The sequence below is a fragment of the Cavia porcellus genome, unplaced genomic scaffold (assembly GCF_034190915.1).
Source record: "Cavia porcellus strain 051 isolate PalLab524CR breed Dunkin Hartley unplaced genomic scaffold, mCavPor4.1 scaffold_7, whole genome shotgun sequence".
NCBI lineage: Eukaryota > Metazoa > Chordata > Mammalia > Rodentia > Caviidae > Cavia > Cavia porcellus.
In genome coordinates, this window is record NW_026947490.1 from 33,165,569 (window position 1) to 33,178,579 (window position 13,011).

Consider the following 13,011-nt stretch of genomic DNA (forward strand, 5'->3'; position numbering starts at 1 on the left):
TTTGTCTCTTTCATTTTCTTCTCCTCTTGTGGTGCTTTACCCAAAGACTCTCAAGATTTGCATGGGTCACGGCAGGGAGGCAAGAAGGGGCGCCCTACAGCCCCTCAAGATCCTACCTTCATTTCCAAGTTCTGGAGGAGCCATTCTGGTCCTTCCTCCTAGGACTTAGTGACAAGCTAGAAAAATCCCACATACTAATTGGCTACTAGGATGCACACAGGGCTAAGAGGAGAGGTCTTCCTGGACCCTCAGGCAGACCCAGGACGACTGCTCGGAAAGTGAGGCTCGAGCATGAATCACCCCAGAGCAGATAAGCAGTCACCGCCGACCTCATTCACCGCAGCTTCCACGGATACTCGCATGGAGGCTCCATTTTCAATCAACTCCACTGTATGCGCAAACTGGCCAAGCGCTGGCTCTTGTGCTCTAAATAAGTCGCTGGACTGCCTGTACAGGAAGCCTGACCTGCTCTTCCTATTCGGGTTCTCCATCCCCTACAAGATAGTATAGTTAGTTTCTCTCTCCCCGTGAATACACAGCTCAGTGGACACTAAATCTCTCATTGCCTTCTAACAGCTTTTCTCTTAGCCCAGCCTGAGCACAGCAACACCCCAAGGCAGCTGGAGAGAGCACAAGCTCCGGTGCACTGCCCGCTGCAGCCGGAAGGGAGCGCAGAGGATAGGGCACTCCCCTCCGGGCAGCGCGTGAGGAATCCTGGGATAAGTGTCTCTCCTGGAAACAGGACAAGAAGGCTGGGCGGGGATAAACCGGGTTGGACAAGGAGGCGGGACAAGATTCCAGCACACATGCGCAGAATTGTTCCGAAAGTTCCGCGCGAGGACCTCTCGCGAGAACTGGAGCCGCATTCTCACAGGATGCCCGCAGCTGCCCGCAGCCTGGACGTGGATGTTGAACCGTAACCCAGTGTCCTATCCTGCACGGTGGCCGCTCCCACGCTGCAGGGCAAATGCAGTTCCCTCGCTTTATTTGGCCCAAACTTGCCCTGCAGAACCTGTTTCTTTTCCCGCCTTTAATAAAATTTTGCCACTGTTTCTGCTTGCTTGGGACAGAAAGAAGCTAGAGCCAGGTGAGGTGCACTCGGAAGGCTGAGGCAGGAGGATCGTTGTGAGTTCGAGACCAGCCTGAGCTACCAAGTGAGCTCAAAGGCCATCCCAAACTGCATAGTGGGACCCTATCTCAAAGACAAACAAACAAACAAAAGCTAGACAACACCTGCAGGAGACCCCTGCTCCCGGCAACTCAAGCACAGGATTGGTCCGGAGCTTGCGGGGCAGGCTGATCTCATACTACAGCCTGCAGCGGCCCCGCCGCACAGGTCCAGGCCGGGGCAAAGTCCTCTGGACAGGATCTTGAAGGAGGGGAGGGGAAGGGCTGGACGAGGAGGAAAGGTGTCATCAAATAAGTAAATAAATAAATATAGACAAATAGTATGTCTCTCACAGGCCCAAAGGCGTGTCTGCTAGCGCTTTTTGTTTCCGTTTATTCATGGGGTTGTTTTTTTTGTTTGTTTGTTTGTTTGTTTGCATTTTCTTTTATTGATACATTTTAGATATACAGAGTGGTAACATTCAGCAAAAGAGTATGTGCCTGTACATGAAATATCTTGCTTCTTTTTTTCCCATTCCCCTCCTCTCTTTTCCACATCTTTTCCTCTCCTTACTTACTAAACTTTGTTTCCATTTTTTTTTCCTTCTTTTTTTTCTTTTCCCACCCTTCCTTTGCCCCTCTGGCCTCACTTGTTCCCCTTTCCCTAATGAACATTTTCCTCCCCTTTCCCAGTGTCCATTATATATCTGGTCCTTATTTATCCTTTTGGTTTCCCACACCAGAGAAACAGTGCAGTAAAAGGATGGTCTCAAGGTGCATCGATTTACCTAGAAACGTCTCAAGCTTATCTTTATGGCAGAGAACAAATCCACTGTGTGAAAAACCACATCTTCTTTATCCATTCCTCGGTTTATGGGCATTTGGATTGATTCCAGGATTTGGCTATTACAAACTGAGCTGCTATAAACATGGGTGCCTGTATATCACCGTGGTACGATATTTTTAATTCTTTGGGGAGAATACCAAGAAGAGGAAGAGCTGGGTCGAATGAAACCTCTAGCTTTGTTTTTTGAGGACTCACCACACTGATTTCCACAGTGGCCGCACCAGGCTATACTCCCACCAACAGTGGAGGATTTCTTTCTTCCCACACCCCTGCCAGCATTTGTTATTGGATGATTTTTTTGATGATAGCCATTCTTCCTAGGGTGAGATGGAATCTCAGTGTTGTTTTAATTTGTACCTCTCAAATGACCAGTGATGTCGAACATTTTTTTACCATGCCCAGCCAGGCATCTCTGTCTGGACTGTCACCCAGTGTCTTGTTGAACTCAGGAGCCCCAGAAGGAGCTGAAATGCTGCATTTCAGCTTCCACTTGCTTTGTTTTTTTTTTTTTTTTTTTTTAATTGGTACCGGGGATCGAACTCATGACTGCCTGCTTGCAAGGCAGGCGCTTATGCCGCTGAGCTAAATCCCCAGCCGCTACTTGCTTTGTTTTTGAGACAAGGTCTCTCAAACAGAGCCCAGGTTGGTCTCGAACTCATGGTAATCCTCCTGCCTCAGCCTCCTGCTTGAGATCACAGGTGTGCACCACCACACCAGGCCAGAGTGTTCATTTTCCTAAGCTCCCCAGGGGGCCGGGGTAAGGACCATTCTTTGAGTACTAAGCATGTCTGTGCACTCAGCAAACACAAAACATCCTAGCTCAGACCCAATGCTCCCAGTTACCCTTGTGATCTTCTCGTTAGCATGAATTCAAAGTTCTGTGTGGGATGAGTTTGCCCAGCTGCAGAGCACTGTGGTACTCAAGCTGGATGCGGGTATGGAGGCTACCATCCCAGCATGCGGGAGGCTGAAGCAGGATTGCCAGGAGTTCAAGGCCAGCCTGGACTCCATGGTGAATTCAAGGCCAGCCTGGGCCGCAATAAGAGTTCTCAGAAAATGTAAAGTGAAGCCAGGCATGATGCCTCACACCTGTAATCCCAGCACTTGGGAGGCTGAGGCAGGAGGCTCGTTGCGAGTTCGAGACCAGCCTGGGCTACAAAGTGAGCTCAAGGCCAGCCTGAACTGCATAGAGAGACCCTGTCTCAAAAAGACAAAAAAAAAAAAAAAAAGAAAGAAAAAAGTGGAAAGAGCTGGACTACAATACTGCAGTAATGTAAGGTAGAGGGGCTGGGTTTGATCCCCAGGAATGTGGAAAAGGGAAACATGAGACAGCCGGGCAAGACTAAGCTGGGGTGCTTGGTGGAGCAGCCTGGTCACCTCGTTTCTGACCTGAGACGCCCTCCGCTTCTGCTGGGGTTGGCAGGACACTGCACTCCTTAGATCGAGAAACACCTGTATCTGATCAAAGCAACCTGGAGCTGGGATAATCCCAGGATCAGACAGGCAGGTGGGGGAGGCGGGCGGAGGTTGCTACTTAACCCGGAACTGTGCCTCCCTTCCTCTCGCTGGAGCAGAGTGCGGACCACAGCTGGCCCAAAGATGGAGGAGTCTTCTGAAGGTAAAGCAGAGAGGAAGGAAGCCTAGGAGCGGGTTCAGGCACACGCCCATCACCTGAGCCCTCCGCGAGGCAGAGACAGGAGGATCCCAAACTTGGAGCCCAGCCCGGGCTACTGAGGGACATAGCAAACCCTCTTTTGGCAAAGCAAAAATTAAAACTGGGTGAGGTGTCACTCCGTGTGAAGGACCTGGACTCACTCAATCCCCAGTGCAAAACAAAAGGAGCTGGGCTCAGCTGACCACTGTCTGGACTGGGCTTGGCTGCGGCACTGTCCAGGCCAGTGGTGGGAGACCAGCCCAGGTGGAGAACCATGCCGCCGTGCTTCCCACGGCTCCCCCCACCCTGTTTCTAGCTGAGCACAGCTGGCACAGGGAGGGGTCCTTGTTAAGGATCTGCACTGCTCAGAGATGCAGACCCTCCCTACATGAGTACAGGGCGTGGGGGTGGGAGGGAAAGCAAATCCCACAACCCCAGACCTCCGGGATGGAACCCAGGGCTTAGCACTGAGCCAGGGGCCCAGCCCCAGCCATTTTGATTTTTTTTTTTTTTTTTTTTTTTTTTTTTTTTTGTCTTTTTCGTTTTTAACGGTACCAGGGATCGAACTCACGACTGCCTGCTTGCAAGGCAGGCGTTTATGCCGCTGAGCTAAAACCCCAGCCCCGCCATTTTGATTTTGAGATAGGGTCTCACTAGGTTGCCTCACTCAGAACTTGTGATCCTCCTGTCTCAGTCTCACAGACTGTGGAGATTCCAGCCCAGTGCCTTCATACTCACGCCTGCCTTTAAATTTTCTACGTTTCTATTTCCAGAGGAGCAGATGGAGCCTAAGGACCTCTCCACAGGCAATAGGGAGGAGGGTGGCACCTCTGCTACAGAGTCCTGTGGTGAGTCCTAAAAATACAACACATCCAGTTGACTCACTCGGTTTCCATTAGTTCCCCTTATCTCTGGATTGCAGCCCTACAGACACTCTGTCCCACATCTGACAATGCTCTGTGCAATTTTGCTTTTGCGTTGTTGTTGTTGTTGTTGTTGTTGTTGTTGTTGTTGTGTGAGACACGGTCTCGCTGTGTAGCCCAGGCTGTCCTGGAAGTTGCAGCAATCCTCCTGCCTCAGCCTTCCGGGTGCCAAGATGACAGGCACCTGCTACCACACCCTGTGGCTCTGTGGTTTCCCAGGTGTTCACTGTGGCTGGAGGAAACTAGCACAGCCTACTCCAGAGACTCAGGCAGTCCCATGTTATGGGTACATTGTATCAGCTTGAAAGGTTTAGAAATTTAGGAGACTCAGCATGGAGCCAGGGTCCTTACTTTGTAAATGTCCTCAGCCTGTACAAGAGGAGGGCACAGAAGTGGTGTGAATGCCACACCCGCCCTGGGAGGCAGGGGGTGGCCTGTGTACAGTATAAGGGAGGAGAAGCAGCTTGTACTTACCCCCTTTTGTTCTGGCTGCTTTTGTTGGCTGCCACCTTGATTGTTGCCCCTGTGCCTCATCACCCTGCCTTGGATCCAGCTGATTATAGACTGAAACTTCCACACACAGGGAGCTAAATAAACCTTTCCTGCATTTTGGGTGTTGGATACTTTGTCCCAACGATGAGAGAAAAGTAACCAAGATAGAATTTGGTACCAGAGGAGTGGGGTCATTGCTGTGACTGTACCTTCCCATGTGGTCCAAGAACATTTGGGAATGGCTTGTGGGAAGAGTTTGGAGATGTCACCTGAAAGATTAGAGATGGAACACCTTAGGCTGTTCTGTATTGGAGATTCTGGTCAGCGCTCAGAGGCCAAAAGACCAGTAGAGACCAGGCTTAAGGGATTTCGACTGGAAAGAAGGACTGCATCAGTTGTTGGACTCCAGATGATGTGTGTTATGGATTGTCTGCGTTTTGCTTGTGTCCAGACTCTGCCTGAGACTAAGAGCAATGGACTGATTAATCTAGCAGAAGAAATTTCAAGGCTGTTGAATGTCAAGGCTGTGTCATGGCTATTGCTGGGGACTTTTAGCAGATTTATGTTGCAAATCAAGAGCAAAGAGCCTAACAGAATGATTTTAAAAATTGTGAGTTTGACCAGAAAAAAAGGCTCCAGTAAAGCTATGGACTACCTAGATAGAGCTTTCAGGAAATCTCAATTGTTGAGAAGGAACAGGAGATGGCCTGAAGGCATCACAAAAAAAAGCACAAGTCTCAAACCTTTGCAGCTTCAAACCTGCAAAGTGAAAGACTGTTTTGAGATAAAAGCTGCAGAGCACCAAAATGCAAAATGGTGGCGTTGGCCACACAAGTTTCCAGAATGGTGGCAGCATAGAGAATCTGCTCTCAGAATCAGGTTCAGATTGTTCAGCGGCCCCGGCACTTGACCCCTACAGCCAAGAGAGATCAAAGTCTAGCTACTGCTCCAACTGGAAGCAGCAGCATGTGGGCATCACCCACATGGCGCTGGTTTTAGGGGCATACAGAATGCAAGGGTTTCTGGGGTTGAGAAGGCTTCTGCCCTGATTTCAGAAGGCCTGGGAGCCCAGGCAGGGTGCCCCTGAGAGGGCAGTGTGTGAAGTTATGTGAAACCAAAGGTGCAATGGAGACCCCAGAAGTTTGAAAAATCTAAAAGCATAGATCATTTAAGAAATCCTGCAATGAGGGAGCAGAGCGAGCCCAAGAGAGAAGCCCTGGGTGCTACAACACCAAAGGTGCTGTGGGGGTGGGGTCACTCTGGCCCTTTGGAACTTACAATTTGCACCACGTTGCTGCAGATGCTGGACATGGAACTACAGGACTTGACATTTGTCCTGCTGGATTTTGGACTTGCTTTTGTTCTAATCCTTTGTATCTCGTTTCTGCCATTTGGAATTGCAATGTCTATCTTATGCCATAGACTGTTTAAAGTGTTTAATTTTGTTTTCATTTGTACAGGGGCTTCCAGCTAAGAGTTGCCTTGAACCTCAGAGATTTGGGACTTGGACTTTTCAGCAATGCTGAACCTGTTAGGACTTTGGCAACTCTTGCAAATGGGTGAAATTCCTTTTGCATAAAGGATGTGCATAAGTCTTTAGGGGTCCAAAGACAAAATGTTATGTTTCTTTTTGTTTTTTTGTTTTTTGGGTCTTTTTATCGGTACCAGGGATCAAACTCACCTGCTTGCAAGGCAGGCGCTTATGCCGCTGAGCTAAATCCCCAGCCCCAATGTTATGTTTCTAATGTAATAAGATGTTGAAAGACCTAGTGCGGGTTCTTAAGGATTGTTACATCTCTGTTGTAATTCCCAAGTTATAAAATGATAAGAATAAGCATGTCTTTGTATCTAGAGACTGATTTAAAGAAATGTGTCTAGTTGCTAAGGGGTGGATTGTTATGGTTGATACTGTGTCAACTTAAGAAGTTTAGAAATGTAAGAGACTTGGCAGGAATCCTGGATCTTGACTTTGTAAATGTCCTAGCCTGTGCAAGAGGAGGGCACAGAGGTAGTGAGTGCTACACCCTCACTGGGAGTGAGGGGAGACTGCATACAATATAAGGGAGGAGAAGAGGCTTGCTTTTTCACCCTTTTCTCTGGCTGCAGCCTTGAGCTGTTGCCCCTGTGCCTCGCCACCCTGCCTGGGAGCCAGATGATTATGGACTGAAAACTCCACACACTGTGAGCCAAATAAACCTTTCCTTCCTTCATTTTGGGTGCACTGCGCGGAGACAGACCTCTTCCCTGTGTGCTCCAGGTAAAGGGAAAGCAAACCCAACAACCCCAGACCTCTGGGATGGAACTCAGGACTTTAGCACTGAGCCAGGGCCCTAGCCCCAACTTCAGCCCTTTTGATTTCGAGAGAGGGTCTCGCTAAGTTGTCCTCACTCAGATAGAACTGGTGATCCTAGTGTCTCAGCCTTGCAGACTGCGGAGATTCCAGCCCAGTGCCTTCATACTCACGCCTGCCTTTAAATTTTCTATGTTTCTATTTCCAGAGGAGCAGATGGAGCCTGAGGACCTCTCCAGAGGCAATAGGGAGGAGGGTGGCACCTCTGCTACAGAGTCCTGTGGTGAGTCCTAAAAATACAACACATCCAGTTGACTCACTCCATTTCCATTAGTTCCCCTTATCTTGGGATCGCAGCCCTACAGACACTCTGTCCCACATCTGACAATGTTATGTGAAACTTTGCTTTTTGCTTTTTCACTGTTGTGAGACAGGGTCTCGCTGTGTAGCCCAGGCTGCCTTGGAAGTTGCAACAATCCTCCGGCCTCAACCTCCCCAGTGCCAAGATGACAGGCACCTGCCACCACGCAGGTTTCCTGGGTGTTCATCGTGGGAGGACACAACTAGCACAGCCTACTCCAGAGTCTCAGACAGTGAGCTCTTCAGCATCCCCACATCTTGGGGGTGGGGGGCAGTAGACTGTGGGATCTGCCTGGGGTTGGGGAGGGCGTTTGCTCAGTGGCAGGGCATTTGCTGAGTATACTTGAGGGCCTGGGCTCCATGCCCAATTCTGCAAGAAAAATAAAGGGGGAGGGGGAGGGAAGAAGGGAAAGAAAAGGGGGAGGGGAACGAGAAGATGAAGAGGGGAAGGAGGGAGGGGAGGGGAGAGACTGGGGGCATGTGATACAGGTGATCCCAGTACTGCAGCCAGGAGGGTCACCTTGAATTCAGGGACAACCTGGGCTACATAGCGAGACCCTGTCTCAAAAACTAGAGCAAGAACAGAAAGCCAGTCTTGGGTTCGGGCTGAGGTGGAACTGGCATCCCATGTCCCCCTCCAGCCCAGCTGCACCAGAGACGCAGTCGCACAGAATTCACCAAGCTGCAGCTGGAGGAGCTGAACAAGCTGTTCCTGAAGAACCAGTACCCAGACCTCGACCTGAGGATGGAGCTGGCCACCAAGATAAAACTGTCTGAGAACGTGGTGAAGGTGGGGCCTTGGGGGCACTTCTCAAACATTTAACTGTAAACCTAGCCTGATGCCAGGCAAGTTGCACAGACTTGTAATCCAGCACTAGGAGGCTGAGACAGGAGGCTCACCAGAGGTATCCCCGGCCAGCCTAGCTTATACACCTGGACACCATTTCAAAAACAAACGTAACAAAAATCCCCACTACTCTGACCTGGTGGCACAGCCCTGTAACTCCAGCAATGCCTGAAATTCCAACAACTCCAGCAGGCTGAGGCAGGAGAGTGGGTCATGAATTTGAAGCCAGCCTGGACAACACAGAAGACTTCTGTCTCATAGAAAAACCTATACTGGATAGGGTGGCTAACAAGGTCCTGGGTTTAATCCCCAGCACCAGGGGGAAAAAAATAGGCCAAGCATGGGGTGCACTCTAGGAGGCTGAGTCAGGAAGAACACAGGTTTGAGCCCAGCCTGGGCAGTTTCGTGGCCCAGCCAAACCCTGCCTAAAAGGGTGGAGCCTGTAGCTCAACCTGCAGGTCCTGACTCACCCCCCAGTGCCCCCTGGAAAGATTGTAAAGCCTATTCTTTGAGGCCACAGAAGAACAGCAGGTGAGATGGAACCCACAGCTTGGGGCACAGTCTCCAGGAGGAAGAGAGGATGTAGCTGCCCTTGGTGCCCCGAGCCCTTCAGCTCTGACCCCCTGCCCCCCACCACATCCTTCCTGGAGCCTGAAGCCTGGTGGCCTCGAACTCAGGTCACTGAGCAGAGCAGAGCATTTCTGTTTTCCATAGCAGGGCCCAGTGGTACAGCCCAGGCTGGCCCCAGCCTTCCCCACTGACCTCCTGCCTCAGCCCCCTGCGTGCTGGGATGACAGGTGTGTACTAACTCACCCAGCAACCAAAGCCTTTCAGGGTGTCGCCCAGTGGTGAGTCCCGCTGTCCTCTCTGTCCTCAGTGGTGGTTCAAGAACAAGAGAGCAAAGCTCAGAAAAATACTGAGTTCCACTCAGTGCAGCCCAGAGGAGCCACTCAGCAATGTCACCGTGATGGACTCCGGGATGGAGAGAGAGGAGGAGGAAATGGCGGAGGAGGAAGTTGAGAAAAAGGAGGAGGAGAAGGCGGAGGAGGTGGAGGCCAGGCCTGAACCCGAAGCCAAAGGTAAAGGCAAAGCCAAAGCTGAAGTCCAGGTCTTAACCAGCCCAACCTGGGCCACTCTGCGAGAGCCTCAGCCTTACTCCTACCCCATGGGTTACATCTACACGAGCCACGGACTGCCCGCCTTCCAGCTCAACATCTGCCCACCCCCGCTGCACCCCTGGGGTCACAGGATTGTGCACATGGGCTGCTGCCAAGACCCCACAGTATACTGCTTACACCCCATCACCTGGTCATTCACGGGGCCAGGCCCAGCTTTTTTCCTCTGGGAACCCTATGGAAACAGAGGATCCAGGTAGCCAAGCGGGCAGCCAGTGACCTCTTGAAGACCATGCAGGGGACTCTCCAGGGACGCAGGCCATGCTGGACAGTGGTGTGGGTGGACCACATATGTCAGGAGAAAGACACACAAACCACCAATCTCTGAGCCCTTTTGAGGCGTGGTCTCAGTATGTATTTCAGGGTTGACGTGTAGCTCTCAAGGACCCTCCAGACTCCCGAGGGCTGGGTTACAGGTGAGCACCACACCCACCTACTTATGTTTTTATGACTGAACCTAGGCCTTGCGCCAATCCCCTCATTGTTCGCTAAGTCATCTGAGGACTTGAAGATAAAAGGCACAGGTTAATAAAATTTTTTTAAAATTTAAAAAAATTCTAAAAAAATTTTAAAAAATTTTTAAAAGGCCGGGCGTGGTGGCGCACGCCTGTAATCCCAGCACTTGGGAGGCTGAGGCAGGAGGATCACTGGGAGTCTGAGATCAGCTTGGGCTACAAAGTGAGCTCAAGGCCAGCCTGAGTGGCATTAGTGAGACCCTGTCTCAAAAAAGACAGAAAGCATGCAGGTTTCCGAGTGACCATTTTTAAATTAATAAATCTATGTACTTCTATGTCGATTTGGTCTGTTTTTCATTGTTAATGTTTTTCTTTAGTCAGTGCCAGGGATTGCCCCCAGTGCTAAGAACCCACCTGGCTGGCTTTCTGAGCTCAGCTCCTCCTTAACCCCTTGTAAATATTATTTTGTGAGGGATCCTCCCTGAAGTGCCCATGGCAAGATCAAACTTGGGGTCCACCTGCCTCGGCCTCCAGGTACTGTGGTTGGTGTGCGGATTGCATATGGCTGGCCAGAATAGCTGCAAGGTGTGAGTTCCTGGGCTCACCTGTCTGTGGCAGGATCCCCCCTCCATGCAGGAAGCGGGGAGCCCAGGTCGCTGAGACCGGTGTCTTTGGGGGAGCTGAGCTAAGGATACAGCCTGGTAGGAGGTATCCGCCAATCCCCAGGCCCTCCCACCCCGAGTGAGCCCAAAGCCCTCGCGCTCCAGCCCATTTCTGCTCACAGGACACCTCCCTGCCCAAAGCAAGCTTTGCAGCAGGGCTTGGTTCCACACCCTTGTTACCCCAGCACTCAGGAGGCAGAGGCAGGAGGATCACTGCCCACAAAAGGACAGACTGAACCCAAGGGCTGGGGAGGGCCGGCTCCCACCAGGACCTACTTAACCTAGGCCAAAGAGTAGACACGGACCCAGGCCAGGCGCAGGAACCCACACCCAGGCCCCCAGGAACCACAGCCCCTGCCTATGCTGCCTCCCAGCTAAGACGGGGCTGAAGCCTCACCTGGCTCCGCCCCCACTCACTTCTCTTCTGAAACTTGCTATGTGGTTCAAGCTGGCTTTGAACTCCCTACGTAGCCCAGATTGGCCCTGAACTCAAGGTGATCCTCCTGCTTCAGCCTCCCAAGAGCTGGGATTACAGATGTGCACCACGGCGCTGGTCACTCGAGTATTTTCAGCCTTGTATGACCAGGGATAACACGCGTGCCATACGTGGGAACTTTTCTCTCATCCTCCTGGGACCTGGGCTTCAGCCTCTCCACAGGTCCCCAGAGTCTGTGTCCTGCCACCTCCTCACCTCGCATCGCCTGGAGCCAGTACCCCGTAATCCCCAGGCTCCCTAAGACCCCTGCACCCCTAGTGGCCTCTGCCTGCTCCAGGGATCCCTCCCCACACCCTGCCTGCCTCCCCATACTTCTTTCATATCTCTCAAAAATTAAAATTCAAAAATTTTAAAATTTAGCAGCAGGCACACACCTGCTGTCTATCCCAGGACTCCGGAGGCTGAGACAGGAGGTTTTAGTATAGAAATGGGTCACCCTCGCGATCTGCCCGGAGCTGAATGATGCAGTATTTTGCCCACTAAAACCGAGATGCTTCTCCATGCTGGCCAGCAGGGAGGGGCAGTGGGCTCGGGCGCCCACCTGCAGGTCCTCACTCGGGCTTCTCTGCACCTGCGCCCTGACAGCCTGGGTCCTCAGCCCGCCCACCTGCGCACAGCTGCATTGCCCACTGCGCAGGCGCGCCAGAGGCCCGGCCAGCAGTGCCTGCCCAACTCTCGCTGATCTCTGACCCCCACCTCCATCCCGCATGCGCATGCTTGAGGGGTCATTGGGTTTTGGGGGTTTTTTGTGTGCAATTTAGGTGCAGGTAATGACCACTTTGATTATAGGGAATTTCTTCGTGGCATATTTTTCTGCTATTGTTATGCAGACTTTTTTTTTTAACCAATGAGAAGCATGTGGAATTATGCAGACTTTTAATTCCCATTATGCGGCAGAGCAGTGGGGGCTGATGTATCCTGAAATTCCCTGAAGAGTAGCGATTTTGGTTCTCCCATGGGGGCATGATTCGATTTGACCCTATCCAAGGAATCTTCCCTCCACACCTAAGAGGCAGCAAAAACCCTGAAATCTGAGCTCAATCCATTCCCTTTAATCAGACCCTATGCTTCACCCACCCCCGGCCTTGGGCTGGGTTTGGGGTTCGTGCATTCTTGGATCCTTTGGTCCCAGACCTGTCAAACCCAGATTTAGTGGGTCTGGGCGCTCAGGACATATGACAGCTGGTGAGGAGTGCAAGGGTCCTAGCTCTCTGCGGGCTGCGGATCTGCGGAAATCACACCCCAGACCCACAGCAGTCCGGCTGCAGGGGAGGAAGCTTTCTTGATCCTAACCCCAGAGCCATCTCTGTCTTTGGCAGTTCTGAGTTTAAGAAAAAGAGACAAAGTGTCCCTGGGTCTCTGGAAGGTTGTGCTTCAAAGCTGGAACATTTCTGCTGTCTCTCTGTCTCTGTCTCTGTCTCTCTTTCTCTCTCTCTGTCTTTCTGTTTCTCTGCCTCTGCCTCTCTGTCTGTCTCTCTGCCTCTGTCTCTCTGTCTCTCTCTGACTCTGTCTCTATGTCTCTCTCTGTCCCCCCTCTCCATCTCTCTCTCTGTCCCCCCTCTCTCTGTCTCTCTCTCTGTCTCTCTGTGTGTCTCTCTCTCCCTGTCGCTCTGTCTCTGTCTCTCTGTCCCCCTCTCTCTGTCTGTCTCTGTCTACCTGTCTCTGTCTCTGTCTGTCTCTCTCTGTCTCTCTCTCTGTGTCTC

General features: G+C 51.4%; 1 protein-coding gene across 1 annotated transcript; it reads left to right on the top strand.

The window, feature by feature from the left end:
- Positions 1-3,483: 3,483 nt before the first annotated feature.
- On the top strand, positions 3,484-10,485 carry Dprx (divergent-paired related homeobox). The gene is made up of 6 exons (XM_063253261.1): positions 3,484-3,572; positions 4,382-4,456; positions 7,522-7,596; positions 7,748-7,906; positions 8,315-8,463; positions 9,398-10,485. Exons 1-6 carry the CDS (start codon positions 3,554-3,556, stop codon positions 9,893-9,895), a joined length of 975 nt encoding a protein of 324 aa, XP_063109331.1. The 5' UTR covers positions 3,484-3,553; the 3' UTR covers positions 9,896-10,485.
- Positions 10,486-13,011: the final 2,526 nt, after the last annotated feature.

Excerpts from the sequence above, each read along its gene's own strand:
- Dprx (XM_063253261.1), top strand. Across the intron at positions 7,907-8,314 it reads CTACTCCAGAGTCTCAGACA|CCCAGCTGCACCAGAGACGC; the intron begins GTGAGCTCTTCA and ends GTCCCCCTCCAG. Across the intron at positions 8,464-9,397 it reads TGTCTGAGAACGTGGTGAAG|TGGTGGTTCAAGAACAAGAG; the intron begins GTGGGGCCTTGG and ends CTCTGTCCTCAG.